This window comes from Pongo abelii, chromosome 5, assembly GCF_028885655.2.
Source record: "Pongo abelii isolate AG06213 chromosome 5, NHGRI_mPonAbe1-v2.0_pri, whole genome shotgun sequence".
Lineage (NCBI taxonomy): Eukaryota > Metazoa > Chordata > Mammalia > Primates > Hominidae > Pongo > Pongo abelii.
The window spans coordinates 36,651,062-36,673,481 of NC_071990.2; the positions used below are offsets into that span (position 1 = coordinate 36,651,062).

At 43.9% G+C, this 22,420-nt stretch overlaps 1 protein-coding gene across 1 annotated transcript in view; it reads right to left on the reverse strand.

The window, feature by feature from the left end:
• Positions 1-2,676: 2,676 nt before the first annotated feature.
• PXT1 (peroxisomal testis enriched protein 1) overlaps positions 2,677-22,420 on the reverse strand; it is a 35,909-nt gene continuing 16,165 nt past the window's right edge. The window contains exons 2-3 of the mRNA XM_063725227.1: positions 12,635-12,765; positions 2,677-4,042 (exon numbers count right to left, since the gene is read on the reverse strand). Coding sequence (XP_063581297.1) covers positions 3,938-4,042; positions 12,635-12,765 — 236 coding nt within the window. The 3' untranslated portion in view covers positions 2,677-3,937. The remainder of the gene's footprint in view (positions 4,043-12,634; positions 12,766-22,420) is intronic.

The window sequence follows — 22,420 nt, forward strand, 5'->3', positions numbered from 1 at the left end:
AGGGGCAGGGCAGGGGCCGGCCTCGTGGGAGCGCAGCCCCGGGGCGCTGCCGGCTCGCCAGCTTGGGAGGCGTGGGTCCTGCACACAGCCTTCCGCTGGCGGACAGCCCCTCTGGCGACCTGGCCTTGGCTCCCACTGGGGCAGAGGCGGAATTCTGCAGGATCTGAGAATCTAAGGGGACCCCTAGTCCTGAACTCAGAACCAACTGCGTCTCTCACGGTCCTGAGCCCAGGACCAGGACCCTGTGAGTCTCCGCACATGGGATAGGAAAAGGCCGCGTATGGTGCCTCTCCCTTTAGGGGTGAGTGACGTTCCCGGCCCGGATACTATCTCGGCCTGCCGTTTGGCCCCGCGGAGGCCCCACAGGTCCGGAACCGTAGAGCCACCATCAGAGCGGCTGTGCTCTTCTGAGCAGGGCCAGACTACTCGGAGATCCCGACTGACACCTTTTCCTGGGCCTCTGGGTGCTCCAGGGTTGATGCCTGCCCACCCATCACCGTTTCCATCTGTCTCAGCTCCCCCTGTCTCAAGAGAGGTTGTGCGCATAAAAACAAACCAGCAGACACCGAAGAAAAGGAAAGAAAAGCATTAACAACCTTCTGCTGAAAATCTGAGGGTGTAGACGCTGTTACAAAGCAGGCTTAGCACTGGTATATCATCACAAGCGCTAGGCCAGCAATAAGAAACCAGTAAGAACAAGGCCAGAAACCCAGCAAGAAAAAAAAAATGAGCAAAGGATATGAATAAACAGTCCACATAAAAGGAAATGCCAAATGGCTCCTGAATATACAAAATACGCCCAGGGTGCAGTGGCTCACGTCTGTAATCCCAGCACTTTGGGAGGCCAAGGTGGGAGGATCGCTTGAGCCCAGGAGTTGGACACCAGTCTGGACAACATGGTGAGATCCTGACTTTACTGAAAATTTAAAAAATTAGCCGGGCATGGTGGGGCTACACCTGTAGCCCCAGCTATTCAGGAGGCTGAGGATGGAAGGTCGCTTGAGCCTGAGAGTTGGAGGCTGCAGTGAGCCGTGACTGTGCCACTGAACTCCAGCCTGGGCAGCAGAGAAACAAAAAGATGCTCAGACAAACTCACTATTTTAAATGTGCAAATTAAAGTTATTCTGAGATAGAAATTTTTACCCATAAATTTGGCAAAAATGTAAAAGTTTACTAACATAATCTGCTGGAAAGGCTGAGGTAAAGTGGTGCAACCCCACAGCGGAGTCTGGCAAATTTACAAATGCATTTTCCTTTCACCCAGCAATCTGCCCACCAGAAATTTATTCAACAAATATCCAAAGTATACATAGTTACTTATTTCATCATGGTTTATAATAGCAAAGTATGAGAAATAACTCAGGTGTCCATAAAAGGAGGCTTGATAAAGTAATGCACATTCATTTCTTTTAATTTTAATTTTCTTTTTTTTTTTTTTTTTTTTTTTTTAGAGACAGGGTCTCACTCTATCACCCAGGCTGGTGTGCAGTGGTGCCATCAAAGCCCACCTCCTTAACCTCCAACTCCTGGGCTCCAGTGATCTCCCACCTCAGCTCCCAAAGCACTGGGATTACAGATGTGAGCCACCACACCCAGCCAAATTATGTACATTCATTTAACTGAATACAGTGCAACACTTTATGGAGTTCTCTGTGGATCATGGCAAGCTCTCCAAGAGGCAGTATGGCATAGCGGATAATAATCTAGACCTAGGAACACCTGCCTGGTTTGGAATCCCAGCCATGTCATTTACTGGCTGTGTGCCGTTGAGCAAGTTTGTTAACCCCTCTACTGCCTCCCTCTACTAACTACTGCCTCAATTTTTTAACAGTAAAAAAGAGCAAATAATAATATCTATCCCATAAGGTTGTTATGAATAAGTAAGTTAACATTTATAAAACACCCAGAACACTGCCTGAACACCCATGCTAAGTAAAAAAATCAAGGTACAAAACAGTGTGTATTACATGCTACCTCTTGTATGTAAATATGTGTGTGTGTGTGTGTGTGTATATATGTATATAGTAACTAGTATTTATACAAAGAACCTCTGGAAGGATACATAAAAACTAATAAGCATAACTGGAATTTAGAGTAGAAAATAAAAGAAAGGGTTTTTGTTGTAAACCTTTTCATATTGTTGTGATTTTTTTTTTTTTTTTTTTTTTTTTTCTGAGATGGAGTCTTGCTTTGTCACCAGGCTGGAGTGCAGCGACATGATCTCGGCTCACTGCAACCTCCGCCTCCTGGGTCCAAGCGATTCTCCTGCCTCAGCCTCCCGAGTAGCTGGGACTACAGGTGTGCGCCACCACGCCCACCTAATTTTTGTATTTTTAGTAGAGACAGGGTTTCACCATGTTGGCCACAATGGTCTCAATCTCTTGACCTCGTGATCTGCCCACCTTGGCCTCCCAAAGTGCTGGGATTACAGGCGTGAGCCACCGTGCCTGGCCTTGTTTTGATTTTTGAATCATATAAGTAAAAACCTATTCAAAATAAATTTTAAAAAGAAAGTTTTAGGGCTAGTCAGCCAGAACCTAAGTAATAATAGAAATAAATATGCACTGCCTGCGACAGACTAAAAAATAGAGACATTTCCCTTTGGAAAGACAAAGTCAATGCTATGTATAATCAAAGTCTACAAACCAATATGAGCAGGAATAAGTGGCTAGACCCTGCCGTGGGGTTCCTCCTTCAAAAAAGAAATATGCACAGGGGTTTCATGCTCAATAAAATAACAATATTTATTTCATTTTTAGAATTTTTAAAAATAACACTTCCTCTACAAAGAACTCAAGATACATATGTAAACTTTTAATTTGTAACAACAAGCTTTCTTAATATTTATAATTCTTTTAAAGGAGGGGAGACAGGGACTATGAGGTAGACAAAAAGGTAAAAGGCGAAGAATGCAGGTAAAAGAACTGCCTAACAGCGTGCAGGAGAGAATGAGTGAAATACATTCCACAGGCAAAGGGCCCACCAACCAATAATAGCAAAACCATTCAGCAATAGGAAAAGAGAAGTTTTTGCCTTGTGATAGATTTATAACTCTTTCAGGTCTTACATTCTTCTAGAAGGCAGGACTGTTGGCCAAGGACTAAGCACTCCCGATTTTAAGCAGGCATGCCTAAAAGAGGATGACAGAGCAGGGAAAGATACCTTCGAGCAGGGTCGAGTGGTATGGGAAAACACTGGAGTGGTGAAGGAAGACTTGAAGGGGGTCACACAGGAGTGAGGGGATCAAAGGTGAGAAAAGAACGTAAATGTTGTAGAATCAGAGCCTGAGAAGGAAACACCCAACGGTGCTAGTGGTAGTAGTGGGGCCTCTAGGCATGGAAATGGGAAGGCAGATGAGATGAGCCATATGTTGAATTTGAGTATTAGAGACAAACGTTTCACTTCGATTTTCCCGAGCAGGTTGGAGCCAGGATTGGGGCAGGGAGGTGACATGTCACTGAGAAGGAGAAGCTGGCACTGCAGATCTGGACATGAGTGACAAGAGTGGAGCCAACAGGTCACCAGAGGGCATGGTGCCCAGGGAGTGGGCCAGGAGGTAGTGCCCATTTCTGTGGCCTTTAGTTTGAGGACAAGGTTCTCTTTCATTCCTGGAAGGAAATGTTCAAGGTTTCCTCACAAGGAGCCCTGGGACCATCCACAGCGCTGGTGTTTTCTGGGCAGCAAGGCTTCCTGGGGTCCTAATTACTCCTTGGGCTTTACCATGGCATGATCGCAGACATCTCATAGCTAGCTCCTCCGAAGAGACAAATGGCTCATGAGCCCACAGTTCTTCAACAAACTGGGTGTGGACCAACAGTGATGGGTACAAAAAGAGGGAGACGGAGAAGTGTGTTCTTCCCATCTGTCCTAGTGGGATTCACGTTTCTCAGAGGGTAAAAAGAAAACAGAACTTGACCACTTGACCTTTACTTTCCTTTTACAGCAAATGGTTGTTCCAGAAAAAATGCAGCAACACCTGAACTCTTCTAAAGAAAAAGAAGACAAAATGATCTAGTGCATCTCTGCCATCCTGTTGAAGATCCTATTTGAAAAAAGGGAGACACAGAGAAAGGTTTTTTTTTTTAAAGTGATAGAATAATCCAAAGTTAAAAATTCAACACAATGGAAAATATTAATTCAATCCATGCTGCAAACAAGCTTCTTGGGTTGCTTTATGAATTGTATGAGCTGAAGGACAGTACCTTCCATATGGTCATATCCTCACAACGCCTCTGGACATATTTTCCTATCTGACCATCTTTCCCATCTGGCCTCAAACTCCTGGGCTCAAGTGATTCTCCCATCTCGGCCTCCCCAGTAGCTAGGACCACAGATGCATGCATCACGTCTGACTAATTTTTAAAAATATTTTGTGCAGACAAGGTCTCACTATATTGCCTCGGCTGGTCTCAACAAACTGGGGCTCATCAGTAAATTGGGGCACTCTTTTCAGGGCTGATAACCTATTACCCTGGATTCCCAAAACACTTTCTTAGTTCTCTCAAAGAGGTGAGCAAGTTTGCCTTGAGGCTAGAAGAATGGAGAGAAGACTGGGCATGGTGGCTCCCACCTGTAGTCCCAGCACTTTGGGAGGCCAACGCAGGTGAATGGCTTGAGTTCAGGAGTTTAAGACCAGCCTGGGCAACATGGTGAAACCTCATCTCTAGAAAAACTTAGCCAGGCATGGTGGCACACACCTGTAGTCCCAGCTACTCAGGAGGCTGAGGTGGGAGGATCACCTGAGCCTGGGAAGTCGAGGCTGCAGTGAGCTGTGATTGTGCCACAGCACTCCAGCCTGGGCAACAGAGGGAGATCCTGTCTCAATAATAATAATAATAATTAATAATGTCTAGGACTTAGATGGGCAAAGAGGTGAGGTGAATATTAAGTATTTTGGAGCAGAAAGTAACAACTGCTTATGTCGGAACATCAGAAAAAGAAGACACAAACGCTCCCCCGCCTGCCCTCTGCAGTCTGTTCTCAGCACAACCCCCTCTGTGGACTGTTGAAATGCAGCTTCTCTGCTCAGTGCCCTCCGATGGCACCACCTCACTTAGAAGAAAACTCCTTGCAGTGACCTCAAGGCCCTACCTAATCTGCCCACCACCCACCCTTCTGACCATATCTTTTTTTTTTTTTGAGACAGAATTTCGCTCTTGTTGACCAGGCTGGAGTGCAATGACACGATCTCGGCTCACCACAACCTCCACCTCCCAGGTTCAAGTGATTCTCCTGCCTCAGCCTCCCGAGTAGCCAGGATTACAGGCATGCACCAGCAAGCCCGGCTAATTTTTTTTGTATTTTTAGTAGAGACGGGGTTTCTCCATGTTGGTCAGCCTAGTCTCGAACTCCCGACCTCAGGTGATCCACCCTCCCCGGCCTCCCAAAGTGCTGGGATTACAGGCGTGAGCCACTACACCCGGCCCTGACCATATCTTTTATGACCTTCTCCCTCACTCAGCTTCAGCCACACTGGCCTCCTCGCCATTCTTCAAACACACGAGACGCACTCCTGCCCCAGGCGCTTTGCCGTCCTCCTGCCTCCAATCCTCTGCCTCCTCCCCAATATCCACAGCTCAGTCCCACACTTCTTTCAAGGTTTTCCTCAGAAGTCACCTTCTTGGTGGCTCACGCCTGTAAGCACTTTGGGAGGCTGAGGCTGGTGGATTACTTGAGCCCAGGAGTTTGAGACCAGCCTGGCCAACATGGTGAAACACCCCCTCTACTAAAAATACAAAAATAGCCGGGTGTGGTGGTGCATGCCTGTAATCCCAGCTACTCGGGAGGCTGAGGCATGATAATTGCTTGCACCTGGGAGCAGAGGTTGCAGTGACAACTTTGTGCCATGGCATTCCAGCCTGGATGACAGAGTGAGACCATGTCTCAAAAAAAAAAAAAAAAGTCACCTTCTCAATGAGGCCTTCGCTTAACATCTCTACTTAAAATTGCAAACCCCAACACTCCTTATCCCTTTCCTTGCTTTATTTTTCTCCAAAGCATGTATCTCTATCTGATAAACTACATACTTTATTTGTGTAGATACTGTTTGTCTCCCTTACAAACTCCGTGAGACCAGTAATATTGTCTCTTTGATCACTCCCATATCTCTGGTACTTAAACAGAGCCTGACATACAGCAGGTGCTCAATATAAGTTGAAGAAATGAATTCAGGAAGGAATGAAAAACCATTAGCAGTAGGCTAAGGAACTTAGACTTTGTCCTGCTAGTAACTGAAAATCATTAAAGGATTTTTCTCCCCCTCTTATAGTTGATATCAGCTAGGAAAACGGAATGAGTTTCCTTTCAGCATGGCAGACAAGAAAAAGTATAGAACACTGAGTCAGATGCTCATATATTTAAATTCTAGTTTTGCCACTTAGAAGCTAAGTGACCTTCGATAAGTTTTGTAATCTCTCTGAAACTCCACTGCTTCTCCTGAAATACCTATGACAGTAATTCATAGGGTTATTGGGGGAATTAAATGAAACATGTAAAAGTGTCTCAAACAGTACCTGGAAAAATGTTTTAATAAATGTTTGTTTCCCTCCCTTCTTTCTAACAAACTGAGAAATTCCCTATGCATTATGATATCAGTCAGATTCCCAGAGGAAACAGATGGCACACCCAAATTAGGCTAATTCAAGGTGAGTTAAATAAAGAGACTGTAAAAGGTGTGGAGAAACCACAGAGGACGGTGTAGTACCTAGACCTGGTGACAACTCTGTTGGGGCGTAGAGACAGGGGCGTAGGGACAGGGAGGGAGCAGTTTCCAGAACCCAGAAGGAGAGAAAAATTTCAAAGGCATATTTAAAATTCTAAAAGTGATTAGAAGCCTAACTATTTTAAAACATGCTTTATATCTAGAAAAAGTATATGTCCCGGCTTTAAAAAAAAAACTGAATTAAAAAAAAAAAAAAAAACAGATACTTGAACCAAAACCCCACACAACTCAATGGCAAAATAGAAGATTTTTTTTTCTTTTTCAGATTCAGGATCTCCCTCTGTCACCCATGTTGAAGTGCAGTGACACAATCATAGCTCACTATGGCCTCGAATTCCTGGGCTCAAGCAATCCTCCCACCTCAGCCTCCCAAGTAGCTGGACTACAGGCACACACCACCACACCTGGCTAATTTTTTAAAAAATTGTTTTGTAGAGACAGGGGTCTCAAAAAAAAAAAAAAGAGAGAGAGAGACAGGGGTCTCACTATGTTGCCCAGGCTGGTCTCAAACTCCTGGCCTCAGCCTCCCAACGTGCTGGGATTACAGGTGTGAGCCACTGTGCCCGGCCTAAAAGATGTTATTTTGAGAAACACAGGACACTTTTGAAAAGACAGAGCACTTGCTTAAGTAAAAAGAACAAGAGAGCAAAAAATTTGGCCGCTCAACAACAATCCATTTAGCAGATAAAAATATAACTTGATGAGCTGCTTGATAGGCAGTTCCAAGAGCAAGAATAAAAGTTTCTTTAAATACATCAATGGCAGGAAGGCATCTAGAAAATCGATGTGACTACTCGATTAAACAGAGTACAAAAGGTAAATAAATGATGACTATATAGGAAAGAAAGTTACCATGCCAGACTTGAAATTCTGTTAAAGTTCCTTGATTTGAACTTTGAAGCAGCAAAGCCTTCAGCATTTTAGAGCCAAACTTAGAAGGATTTTTTTTTTTTTTTGAGGCAGGGTCTCACTCTGTTACCCAGGCTGGAGTGCAGTGGCATGATTACAGCTCACTGCAGCCTTGACCTCCCAGGTTCAAGCGACCCTCCCACCTCAGCCTTCTGAGTAGTTGGGACTGTGGCCACCACACTCGGCTGGAATTTTTCAAACTATTATTTTTTAAATGTGTTGTGATCTATTTAAAGGTGTTCTAGGCTGAGCGCGGTGGCTCACGCCTGTAATCCTAGCACTTTGGGAGGCCAAGGCAGGCAGATTGCTTGAGCCCAGGAGTTTGAGATCAGTCTGGGCAACATGGTGAAATCCTGTCTCTACAAAAAAAATAGCCAGGTACGGTGGTAGGCAACTGTGGTCCCAGCTACTCTGGAGGCCTAGGTGGAAGGATTCCTTGAACCTGGGAAGTTGAGGCTGCAGTGAGATAGTGCCACTGTACTCCAAACTGGGCAACAGAGTGGCACCCTGTCTCAAAAAACAAACAAACAAAAAAAGGTATTCTAAAGTACAAGTTTATAGGTTTGTAGAAGAGAACAAATGTCTAGGTCAAAACCAGCTTTATAAAGTTCTGCAAGAAAAGCTCGAGCAGGCATAAGGATAGCTATACAGATCAGTGGAACAGAATTGAGAGTACAGAAAGAAACCCTCATATTTACAGTCCACTGGTTTTCAACAAGGGTGCCAATGATGGCAATGGCTGCTGTCCTCATGCTGGCTGCAGCACGAAGGTGCAGCTGGGGCCACATGCTCCATGGAGCCAGTGGGAGCGCAGCCCCTTCTGAGTTGGGGCAGGAGCTCCCTGGGTGCCACTGTGGCCACCCTCCCAGTTGCAGGACCCAGGCATCTCTGCAGCTTGCACCCTCAGGGGCCCCAGGAAGGACCCTACCCCTACCCCTGAAGGCTCAGGGGTATCTGCTGCCACTGCCTGGCCTCCCTCTGCTCCCAGAGCCTGCTCCAATCTCTGAGCAGGGGTTGAGGCCGAGTCCCGCATGGCGCCGGAGGCAGATTGATTCCTGGGTGGAAGGGGGTGGGTCCCCAGTGAGACCCCACCTTCAGGCCAGGGAAGGCCTAAAGGCTGGGGGCTAGGCTGCCAGTCCTGTGGACCAGAGTGGGGACTGGTGGTGCCTCTTCCAGGCCCACCCATGGCCATCCATCGACCAATCAGCATGCACTGCCTCCCCTCTGAGGTCCATATAAGCCTTGGGCTCAGCCAGAGCAGGGCAGATGATGTCCTTGGGACAAAGAGGGTAGAGAGACAATGGGATGATCAGCTGCAGAGAGGAGCTACCCTCCCTGCTGATAGCTGGAGATGAGGGAACAACAAGTTGCAGAGAGGAGCTACCCTCCCTGCTGATAGCTGGAGATGAGGGAACAACAAGTTGCAGAGAGGAACTGCCCTCTCTGCTAAGAGCTGCAGAGATGACCTGCTGGCAGAGAGGAGCCACCCTTTCCAGGGCCACCCCTCCACTGACAGCTGCAGACATTGAGACGACTAGTTGCAAAGAGGAGCTACTCTCTCCAGGGCCTCCTCTCTGCAGAGAACTGAACACTCAATGGATAACCCGCCTACAGAGAGGAGCTACCCACTGCGGATCTCCTCTGAGCTGTTGTAACACTCAATAAAGCTCATCTTTGTCTTGTTTACCCTTCACTTGTCTGCATACCTCATTCTTCCTGGATGCATTCTTACTGGATGCAGGACAAGAAATTGGGCAAAAGATGCCACGGCCACAGAGGTTTCCGGCCAGAAAACTGACACCCCAAAGATCCCATAACACAAAGACAATTTATAGGGAAACGATAGTCTTTTCAACAAATGGTACTCCAGACACAGTGAGATGTACCTATAGTCCCAGCTACTCAGGAGGTTGAGGTGGGAAGATCTCTTGAGCCCAGGAGTTTGAGGCCAGTCTGGGCAGCATAACAAGACCCCGTCTCAAACAAATAAACAAACAACAACAAAATCCAAATGATGTTGGAACAACAACCCATATGCAAAAAAATGAAGATAGACTCTTAGCTAAAATGTATGTAAAAATTAACTTCAAATGATCAAAGACCTAAATTTAACAACTAAAACTAAAAAGCCTTTAGAAGAAAACGTAAGTGTGACACCCAAAGCAAAAGCACTAGCAACAAAAAGAAAAGTAGATAAATTGAACTTCATCAAAATTCAAAACTTTTGTACTTCAAAGTACACTATCAATAAAGTAAAAGGACAACCTACAGAATGGGATACGATATTTGCAAATCATATATCTGGTAAGGAACTTACATCTAGAATATACAAATGACTCCTAGGCCAAGGCAGGAGCCCGGGAATCCAGGACCAGCCTGGGCAACAGAGTGAGGCCCTGTCTCTACAAAAAATAAAATAAAATAAAAATTTAAAAATTAGCCAGGTGTGGTGACATGTGCCTGTGGTCCCAGCTACTCAGGAGGCTGAGGTGGGAGGATCAATTGAACCCAGGAGTTCAAGGCTGTGTGAGCTATGATCACAGCACTGCACTCCAGATTAGGCAACAGAGCAAGACTCTGTCTCAAAAAAAAAAAAGATTCCTACAATAATAAAAAGATAAGTAGTCAATTATAAATGGGCAAGGATATGAATAGACATTTCTCCAAAGAGAAAAATGACCAATAAGCATATGAAAAGATGCACATTATTCATCAGGGAAATGCAAATCAAAAGCACAATGAGATACACTTCATACCCACTAGGATGGCTATAATCAAAAAGATAGTTAATAACAAATGTCGGCAAGGATGTGAAGAAACTGGAACCCTCATACACTGCTGGTGGGCCACAGTGTACAATAGTGCAGCCACTTTGGAAAACAGTCTGGAAGTTCCTCAAAAAGTGAAACATAGAGATGTTACATGACCCAGCAATTCCATTCCTAGGTATGTACCCCAAAAAAATAAAAACATGTCTACACAAAAAGTTATATACAAATGTTCACAGCATCATTATACATGATAGCCACAAAGTGGAAACAACCCAAATGTCCAACCACTGGTGAATGGATAAGCAAAATGTGGTATATCGTAGAATAGAATATTCAACTGTAAAAAGAAGTAAAATACTGATACATGCTGCAATGTGGATAAGCCTTGAAAAAAGTATGTTAAGTGAAAGAAGCCATACACAAAGCTCCATGCTGTGTTATTCTACTTATATAAAATGTCCAGAATAGGCAAATCCACAGAGACACAAAGTAGACTGGTGGGGCCGGGCTTTGCACTGGCTGTTCCCTCTGCCTGGAACACTTTCCCACTCCAGGTGTTCTCATGGCTAGCTCCTTCATTTCCAGGCTCTGCTTAAATATCACCTTCCCAGAGACGCCTTCCCTGACAGCCCATCGGAAGTCACTCTCCATCAGTCAGTGTGCCCTGATCCTGCTTGGAGCTCGCATCCCTGTCTGACTTGGCTGTTTATTGTTCATCTGCCTTGTTATCTGCCCCATCCCCACATCATTTCTATGAGCCCTGCTGCTCACTGCTGTAGCCACCAATGCCTGGAACTGAGTCTGGCATATAGTAGGCATTCAATAAATATTTGTTGGAATGAAATTGGCTTATCAAATAGTTTATTTGATTGCCTGTGTTCTCTATGTTTATTTTCTCTTTATTTCTCTCTTGCTTTATTTTATTTTATTTTATTTTATTTTATTTTATTTTATTTTATTTTATTTTTTGGGACAGAGTCTCACTCTGTCATCCAGGCTGGAGTACAGTGGCATAATCTCGGCTCACTGCAACCTCTGCCTCCCGGGTTTAAGAGATTGTCCTGCCTCAACCTCCCGAGTAGCTGGGACTACAGATGTGTGCCACCATGCCTGACTAATTTTTGTGTTTTTCAGTAGAGATGGGGTTTCACCAGGTTGTCCAGGCTGGTCACGAACTCCTGACCTCAAGTGATCTGCCCGCCTTGGCCTCCCAAAGTGCTGGGATTACAGGCGTGAGCCACCACACCTGGCCCCTCTTACTTTTATAGCATTATTGTTGGGATCTCCCATTCATGTTTTGTCTCCAGGATGTTTTATTTGAGGGAAAGGCTGTGTGTTGTCCACATTTGGACCTGAGTATAAAAGAGGACACGGCACTCCCTGTGGCATGCATAGTGGAGGACAGCATGGTGGAAGCTGCACCAAGAAAGCTTCACAGGATAGTTGAATCTAAGGGCAAGAAGTTGGGCTCTGAGGGGTCTGCCACCCCATCTGTCACAAAGCCCATGTAATCATTCTCTCCTGCCAAATACAGGTTGTTCTGGAGGAAAACTAAGTTAGCTGTGGATTTCATCACCCCCAAAATTTCAAACAGTAATCATTAATCTTTCCTATCTTCCCTTATCATCTCTTATAATAATCAGGAGATTCTAAGAAACCGGCCAGGGTAGGGCCTGCATCCTACCCTTTGGGCTGATTCAGGGAGGATAACCACAGTCCAAGGCACAGGTTCTCCTCCCTGACTGTGCATTAGATTCACTGAGGCAGTTTTTAAAATGCCAGGTTCCCAGGCCTTACCTTGTGCCAATTAAATCAGAATTTCTGGGCCCAGGCATCTGTCGTTTTTAAAACTCAACAGGTGATTCTAATTGCATCCTATTTTGAGGGTGTGAAACAGTTTCTCACACTTCAGTGTGCACACAAATCCCCTGGGGAATATGTAAAAAGGTAGATTCTGATTCTGACTGTGTGGGCTGGAGTCTCAGATCTTGCACATCTAATCAAGTGATGCTGATGCTGCCAGTCCACAGATCACAGTCTGAGTATCAAGTATGAGATTAAATGCCAGCTTTGGCTCAGGTTCACAATGTTTAGATCTAATATTTGGTAATCCAGACAGTATTATTCCATTAATTCTGATAATTTCTGGGCATCTCAGACACTTGGCAGCCATAGTTTTGTTTGCTCTTTCCTCCTACCTGACAGGCCCTGGCTGGGGAAACTGAAGCCTCACCTCTCGAACCATCCTATGATCAATGTTGTCCCCAATGTGTCTCAGCTGCATGGCCAACTTGTGAATTATTTCCTCCTGGTGATGCTTCTGACCAATGCTATGCTCCTTGGGCTGAGAAGGTAGATTATGATCTGCATTGAGAAAAAAGAGTTCAAAAGAGATAATCCCACTTAATTATCTGTAAAATCACTTACCACTAGTTACTAAAAACTGTCTTAGAAAATGAGAGGGTTGGCCGGATGCAGCGGCTCACGCCTGTAATCCCAGCACTTTAGGAGGCCGAGGTGGGTGGATCACTTGAAGTCAAAAGTTCAAGACCAGCCTGGTCAACACAGTGAAACCCTGTCTGTACTAAAAATACAAAAAATTAGCTGGACGTGTGGCGGGTGCCTGTAATCCCTGCTACTCGGGAGGCTGAGGCAGGAGAATCACCTGAGCCCAGGAGGCAGAGGTTGCAGTGAGCCAAGATTGCACCATTGCACTCCAGTCTGGGTGACAAGAGCAAAACTCCATCTCAAAAAAAAAGAGAGTTGAAATTCAGTTATTATAATAATTATCAAAAAGCAAAGCCTATCTATTGGAATAGATCAGCTCTCTCCAATAGAAATATAATTCAAGCCACATATGTAATTTTAAAGTTTCTAGTAGTAAAATCAGGTAAAATTAATTTTAGTAATTTATTTTACCTAAATCAATATATCCAAAATGTTATAATTATAACATTAATAAATATAAAATTATTAATGATGTATTTTACATTTTTAAATTATACCTAAGTCTTTGAATTTGGTGTTTATTTTGTACTTATAGGACGCCTCAATTTAGATGCTAACTTTTCACCAGAAAATCTTGATCTATACTTAGATTTCATGAAGTTGACAGTTTAAAACGTAGATTCAGGCCAGACGCAATGGCTCACATCTATAATCCCAAAACTTTGGGAGGCCAAACTGGAAGGATCACTTGAGCCCAGGAGTTTCAGACCAGCCAAGGCAACATAGTAAGACCTTGTCTCTACAGAAAATTTAAAAATTAGCTGTGTGTGGTGGCTCACACCTGTAGTCCCACCTACTCGACTGAAGCTGACATGGGAGAATTGCTTGAGCCTGGGAGGGGAGGCTGGAGCGAGCTATGATCACACCACTGCACTCCAGCCTGAGCAACAGAGCAAGACCCTGTCTCAAAAAAAAAAAAAAAAAAAAAAAGATTCACATATCCAGGTCATTTCAAACATACTTAAAAGGGCTCTAACAATTAAATCGATGATCAGTTTTCAAATTTCAATTAATTAAAATTAATTAAAACTTAAAATTCAGTTCCTCAATTTCACCAGCCACATTTCAAGTGCTAATAACCAAATGTGGTTAGTAGCTATTGTATTGGACAAGCAGTAATAGATCTTTATAGTTTTTCAAAATAGATTTTTCCACTATATATATAATATATAATATATAACATATATTATATATATGTGTGTACATATATATATAATGGAAAATCTATTTTGAATATATATAAAAATGTGTGTGTATATATATATATATATATCTATATATATATCTTTTCTTTTTTTTTTAATAGACACAGGGTCTTTCTTTGTTGCCCAAGCTGGTCTTGGTTTTAAACTCCTGGGCTCAAGTGATTTTCACACCTTGATCTTCCAAAGTACTGGGATTATAGGAATGAGCCACTATGCCCAGCCCCATTTAATATTTTTACGCACTCTCCTTGATGAGCTCTCCAAACTTTATTTGCTTCCAGCAACCAATGAGCGTTTTTAAGCAACACTATAAGTTAACACTTGTTAGGTGCTTTGGGGAAGGTCTAAAGAATACAGACAAGGTTTCTGTCCTTCAGTCACTTAGAACCCACGGGTTAGAGATGATACAATTCCCAAGTGCTTTAGGACTACAGAAGAGAAGGAAATTAATTTGGGCTAACGTAGACATAAGTATGGCTTTATAGAGAAAGCAAGAGTTGTGTTGAACCTATTTCATTTCAATAAAATTGGAGGACCTTTGATTTTCAGCCTTGAACTCAAAGAGTCCAGTGGGAGAGAGACACAAACTGCAATTCAACATGTTAGAGTAAGAAAAAGGTTTGCACAGATGGGTCAGGAAGACATCTGAAACGAAGTAGGTGATATCTGAGTGTCTTGAAGGATAAAGGATGACTAAGAATTAGCCTGGAGAAGATACAGACTGGGGAAGAGCTAGCTGAGAGAGTGCAAACAGGACATTCCAGGCAGAAGGATCAGGTGAGCAAAGGCTTGGGGGTGATAGACAGGGAGGTTTTATGCATAAACTCTAAGCAGTGCTGTTGTTGAAAGGGAGGGACATAGGAGACAAAGCTAATAGAGAAGACACAAGAAGAGGCTTGAACTTTATCCAGTAGAGATAAAGGAGAGCTCCCCGAGGGGAGGTTTTTTAAACTCCCAATGCTCAGGCCTCTCTCCATTCCAGTGAAATCAGGAGCCTTGCAGTTGGACCAAGCATCAGTATTTTTCTTTTTATTTTTCTTTTCTTTCTTTTTTTTTTTTTTTTTGACACAGTTTCACTCTGTCACCCAGCAATGGTGCTATCTCAGCACCACCACGCCCAGCTGATTTTTGTATTATTAGTAGAGATGGGGTTTCACCATGTTGGCCAGAGTGGTCTCAAACTCGTGACCTCAAGTGATCTGCCCACTTCAGCCTCCCAAATGCTGGGATTACAGGCATGAGCCACTGCACCTAGCTAGTATTTTCTTTAAGCTCCACAGGTGGTTCCCATGTGCAGGCAAGTTTGAGGACTGATGGTTTAGAGCGGTTGAGTAATTTGCCTAGGGTTTGAAAGCCAGTGAATGTGAGTCAGGATTTAAATTCAAGTATGTCTGGCTGCAAAACCCATGCACTTAACCTTAGCACAGACCCTGAACTAAAGCAGTACTAATAGGGATGTAATAGTGGAAACAGATTATATATTTAAGAAACAGAATAGGCTGGGATTTAGTATTAGATAGAGACAGGGAGGAAAAGGGAAACTCCCACTTTTCAGGCTTGGGGGATTGAAATGGCAAAGGCAGCATCAGCCTATATAGAGAATGTGATGAGAGAGGGCAGGTGTGGAAGGCAGAGGAGGCCAGTAGAAAAGGAAAGAAGAAAACTTGAGTTCATTTATAAATTTTAGGTACTGACTAGGCATGATGGCTCACACCTGTAATCCCAGCACTTCGGGAGGCCAAGGCAGGCAGATTGCCTGAGCTCAGGAGACCACTCTGGGCAACATGGCAGAACCCCATCTCTACCAAACATACAAAAAATTAGCTGGGCATGGTGGTACACGCCTGTGGTCCCAGCTACTTGGGAAGCTGAGGTGGGAGGATCGCTTGAGCCCAGGAGGTTGAGGCTACAGTGAGCTGAGATTGTGCGACTGCACTCCAGCCTGGATGACAGAGAGAGAACCTGTCTCAAAATAAATAAATAAATTGTAGGTACATTTATGATGTTTTAGCAAGCATTTGAATAACATTTGAAGCACAGAGGATGTAGAACTTAAGATAAAGATTTAAGAGTCATTATTCATTCATTTATTCAATAACAATGTAGGCGAGAGGTTGTGATTGAGGGAGAGTTTATAAGGGTGACGACGGGACCTCTGGATAAGACAGATGGTTAACAAGATAGGCAAAGGAACAAAAGTCCACAGAAATGACTGAGAAGAAATCAAAGAGGTAAAAAGGGAACCAGGAAAATGATGTCAGGAAAGGCATATTTGAAGTCTTGTTGAAAATTTACTTTTAAAATGTATTAATGGGCACTGTTACTTGGTTAACTACAGTATAAGAACACAGCCGTGGGTCGCATAATTGTGTTTCAGTCAACCACAGATCACGTATACAATGGTGGTCTCATAAGATTACAATGAAGCTGAAAAATTCCTATCACCTAGTGACATCATCAACACATTACTTAGGTGTTTGGTGATGTTGATGCAAACAAACCTACTGTGCCGCCAATCACTCAAGCGATCCTCCCACCTTAGCCTCTTGAGTAGCTGGGACCACAGGTGCATGCCACCATGCCCAGCTAAATTTTGTATTTTTTGTAGAGATGGAGTCTTGCCATGTTGCCCACACTGGTCTGAGCTCAAACAATTCACCTGCCTTGGCCTTCCTAAGTGCTGAGATTACAGGTGTGCACCACCGTGCCCGGACTGTTATTTTAGAGTATATTCCTTCTACTTACTAAAAAAAAAAAAAAAAAAAGGTGGGAGAAGCTGGGCACAGTGGCTCACGCCTGTAATCCCAGCACTTTGGGATGCCAAGGTGGGTGGATCACAAGGCCAGGAGTTTGAGACCAGCCTTACCAACATGGTGAAACCCTGTCTCTATTTAAAATACAAAAATTAGCCGGGCGTGGTGGCATGCACTTGTAATCCCAGCTACTAAGGAGGCTGAGGCAGAGAACTGCTTGAAACTGGGAGGCAGAGGTTGCAGTGAGCCAAAATCGCGCCACTGGACTCCAGCCTGGGCGACAGAGCGAGACTCCAGCTCCAAAAAAAAAAAAAAAAAGTTAACTGAAAACAGCCTCAGGCAGGTCCTTCAGGAGGTATTCCAGAAGAAGGCATTGTTATAGGAGATGACAGCTCCATGCATATATTGCCCCCAAAGACCTTCCCATGGGACAAGATATGGAGATGGAAAAGAGTGATATTGATGATCCTGACCCTGTGTAGGCCTAGGCTAATATATGTGTTTTTTTTTTTAACAAAAACTTAACAAGGTAAAACATAAAAAAATTTTAATAGAAAAAATCTTATAGAATAAAGATATAAAGAAAATAATTTTGTACAGCTGTAGAATGTGTTTGTGTTTAAGCTGTGTTATTACAAAAGAGTTCAAAATGTAAACGTTTTAAAATAAAAAGTTACGGTAAGCTAAGGTTAATTTATTATTGAAGAAAAACTTTTTTTTTTTTATTTTGAGATGGAGTTTTGCTCTTGTTGCCCAGGCTGGAGTACAATGTCACGATCTCGGCTCACTGCAACCTTTGCCTCCCGGGTTCAAGCGATTTTCCTGCCTCAGCCTCCCAAGTGGCTGGGACTACAGGCACGTGCCACTACGCCTGGCTTTTTGTAGTTTTTTAGTAGAGACGGGGTTTCACCATGTTAGCCAGGATGGTCTGAAGAAAAACTTCTAAAAGTAAATTTGGTGTAGCCTAAGTATAGTGTTTATAAAATCTACAGTAGTGTACAGTAATGTCCTAGGCTTTCACATTCACTCACCACTCACTCAGTGACTTGCCCAGAGCAACTTTCAGTCCTACAGGCTCAATTTATGGTATAAAAGATAACTACTTTTTACTTTTTATACCATATTTTTACTCTACCTTTTCTATGTTTAGATACACAAACACCATTGTGTTACAATTGCCTACAATATTCAGTACAGTAACATGCCGTACAGGTTTGTAGCCTAGGAGCAATAGGCTATACCATCTAGCCTAGGTGTGTAGTAGGCTATATTATCTGGGTTTGTGTAAGTGCACTCTCTGATGTGCACACAATGATGAAATCACTTAACAATGGATTTCTCAGAACCTGTCCCCATCATTGACACATGACTAGTGTAATGATTTGAGTGTGTGTGTGATAATAATGATGATCAGAATCCTAAAACACAACTTAAGGTCCTTGTTTTAAAGATGCCAATCACTATTTGATTTGCCCACACCCCCTTCCAGGAGAATCTATCTTGTTGCCTAAGCAATCAGGTTCTTTCCTACATGTTCCCACCACAACCTCAGGCCAAAGTGGATTGGATCAGAGGTGGACACTTGACCCAAGAACAAATAATCCATTGCCTGGCCAAGTACTCAGAACCTAGTCCCAAAAGGAACAGGGTCAGTCAGGTTCCTCTCTGCTCAATAGACTCAGGAGACTAAGGGAATGGGTGGCATTGGGATCACAAATGCCACAGGACTATGTTGGGGCCATGATGAGTTGAAGCCACTTGTAAGTAAAAATTATGAAGAGGAAGAAAACATTGAAAGGACAGGGGATGTTGGCTAATAAAGGAAAACTGAACAGGTAATCAGAAAGAAACCAAGACTCAAGAGGTCGGGTGTGGTGGCTCACGCCTGTAATCCCAGCACTTTGGGAGGCTGAGGTGGGTGGATCACGAGGTCAGGAGTTCGAGACCAGCCTGGCCAACATGGTGAAACCCCGTCTCTACTAAAAATATAAAAATTAGCTGGGTGTGGCGGCGCATGTCTGTAATCCTAGCTACTTGGGAGGCTGAGGCAGGAGAATCGCTTGAACCCGGGAGGTAGAGGTTGCAGTGGGCCAAGATGGCACCACTGTACTCTAGCCTGGGCAACAGAGTGAGACTCCATTTCAAAAAAAAAAAAAAAGACTCAAGAAAGACTGGGCCCCAGCGCCAGCCTGCCTCAGAGCCCAAGCCCTCCAAGTTCAGTTCCTTTTCATAAGCATCTTCAACAGAAACCACATCTTTCTGGAGGTGATTGAAGTAGATTTCTCTTCCCTGCAGCTAAACAAATAATCTTAAATATCTATATCCATTATTTCCACTGTCCAGAGCTGTCGAATGTACATAAAACTGTAGGAGTATATGTTGGCTATAAATCAGCTTCAGCACAGACTCTGGAAGTGGAATTTAAAAATTAAGTTCATGATACTAGTGGGTTGTGTTTTTAGTTCTGATCATTTACCACTCCTCATAAAAGTTCAATGTAAAACAGATTGAGAGCTGTGCAGTACTGAACATATATATGACATTATTTGCCAGCTAAAGAGAGTTGGTGCACCTGCCTTATAGACATTTATACACTAAGATAGCTATACCACCATATTGTAAGAAACATTGTAACAGGGAAGAAATCATTAGATCACAGCTCTAAACTAGTTATATATTGGAGGGAAAAAAATTCCTTTAACAAGATTCGAAATGAATGAAAAAAGTAAAACTCTGTATTATTTTCCAAGTACTAAAATTTTAATATCTAGGAGAAAAAAGTTGCTCATTTTATGTAATAATTGTTACTGAAAAGTTGTGGGAATATGTATACATCCACACACAAGTCTCAAGACAAAATCATAGTCTAAATGGCCCAGTAAGAAATTTGGAAAAACCTCATGGTTAATCTTTTTTTTTTTGATGGAGTCTCATGTTGCCCAGGCTGGACTTGAACTCCTGGGCTCAAGCAATCCTCCTGCCTCCGCGTCCGAAGTGTGTGATAATAATTATGATTCAGAATCCTAAAACACAACTTAAGGTCCTTGTATTAAAGGCATAGCCTATTTAAAGGTATAGCCTATTGCTCCTAGATAGAGATTCTCCCTCCAGGAGATCTATCCTGTTGCCTAAGCAATCAGTTTCCTTCCTACATTTTCCCACCACAACCCCAGGCCAAAGTGGATTGGATCAGAAGTGGACACCTGACCCAAGAACAAATAGCTGGGACTTCAACATGTGTCGCTACCAAGCCCAGCTGGTTAATCCTTTTCCTTTTTTTTTTTTTTTTTTTTTGAGACGGAGTATTGAGTATTGCTCTGTTGCCCAGGCTGGAGTGCCTTGGCGCAATCTTGGCTCACTGCAACCTCCACCTCCTGAGTTCAAGTGATTCTCCTGCCTCAGCCTCCCGAGTAGCTGGGATTACAGGAGCCTGCCACCACACCCAGCTATTTTTTGTATTTTTAGTAGAAACAGGGCTTCACTATGTTGGCCAGGCTGGTTTCAAACTCCTGACCTCAGGTGTTCCGCCCACCTCAGGCTCCCAAAGTGCTTGGATTACACATGTGAGCCACCACGCCCAGACTTTTTTTTTTTTTTTTAAATACAGGGTCTCTCTCTATTGCCTCTCTCTGCTTCTCTCTGTTGCAGTGGCACAATCACAGCTCACTGCAACCTCCTAGGCTCAAGCAATCCTCCCACCTCAGCCTCCCAAGTAGCTGGGACTACAGGCATGTACCACCATGCCCAGCTAATTTTTTATTTTTTGTAGAGACAGTCTTACCATGTTGCCCAGGCTGGTCTAGAACTCCTGGCTCAAGTGATCCTCTCTCGTTAGCCTCTCAAAGTACTGAGATTACAGGAGTGAGCCACCATGCCTGGACTTGGTTAATCTTTTCTCAAAAAAGAAAAAAAAATTTTTGTAGGCCAGGTGCTTTGCAGCATTTTGGGAGGCTGTGGGGGGAGGATCCCTTGAGCCCAGGAGTTCAGGACCAGCCTAGGCAACATAGGGAGAGCCTGTCCCTATCAAAAAAAAAAAAAAAAATTGTTTTAATTAGCTGGGCATGGTAGTGCCTGTAGTCCCAGCTACTTGGGAAGCCAAGGTGAGAGGATTGCTTGAGCCTGGGAGGTTGAGGCTGCAGTGACCCATGATCATGCCACTGCACCCCAGCCTGGGTTACAAAGACCGTGTTTCAAAAAAACAAAAATACTTTGTAAAGGAAATAATCAGCCTCAATGTGTTGGAACTTTTAAAAATATTATTGTACTTTGAGAACCCTATATAAGGACCTCCCATCACCTGTCCCTTGAGTTGCATTTAGGAAAGCTTTTAAGCAAACATGCTGTGAAGGTTTTATAAGTGCCTTTCCACTGCCAGGCATAATGTTAGTATTTTATTTTCTCACATAGTGGTCATCCATTTATACTCCTGATTTTGTTCACTAAAAATAGGGGTCTAGGGGCTTCTGGTTCAAGACTGAGCACAAGCATTGGCTTCTCCATCTCTTCTAATCTCCCCCAAGACCTCACCAAAATGAAAGTATGAAAAAGAACAAGGCCAGAACACTGAAGAGAATGGGAGCCAGGTCAACAACAGATGAGAGACCTATGTGTGTTTCTGGAAGGCAGAAAGCAGATGAGACAAGATGCAGATAAACAAACCAGGAGAGAAAGCACAGAGAACCCACCACAGGGGCTCCTGATGCTTGGAAGCCCATCTACCCCACCAAGACGCAGAGACTGGGAGAGGGAGACGCACCCTTAACTGGAAGTCTGATGGGGATCAACTGCACCTCTTGGTGCTCCCAGCTCACTGTACCTAGCACAGAGTTCAGGCAAATAAAAAGAAAAGAGAATTCAGACCAGGTAAGGTGGCTCAGGACTGTAATCCCAGCACCTTGGGAAGCTGAGGTGGGCGGATCACTTGAGGCCAGGAGTCCGAGGCCAGCCTAGGCAATATGGCGAAACCGCGTGTCTAGAAAAAATACAAAAAATTAGCCAGGTGTGGTGGTGTGTGCCTGTAGTCTCAGATCTTGGGAGGCTGAGGTGGGACGATCACTTGAGCCTAGAAGTTTGAGGCTGCAGTGAGCCATAATTGTGCCACTGTACTCCAGCCTGGGTGACAGAGCAAGACCCTGTCTGGAAGGAAGGAAGGAAGGAAGGAAGGAAGGGAGAAAGGAAGAAAGGAAGAAGGAAAGAAAGAGAGAAAGAAAAAGAAAGAAAGCGAAAGGAAGAAAGAGAAAAAGAAAGAAAAAAGAAATAAAGAAATAAAAGGAAAGGAAAGAAAGAAAAAAGAAAGAAAGAAAGAAGGAAAGAAAGAGAAAGGAAGGAAAGGAGGGTGGGTGGCGGACTCGGTGGCTCGTGTCTGTAATCCCAGCACTTTGGGGGGCCAAGGCGGGTGGCTCACCTGAGGCCAGGAGTTCAAGACCAGGAAGGAAGGAAGGAAGGAGAGAGAGAGAGAGACAGAAAGGCCAGGTGCAGTGGCTCATGCCTGTAATCCCAGCACTTTGGGAGGCCGAGGCGGATGGATCACCTGACATTGGGAGTTCGAGACCT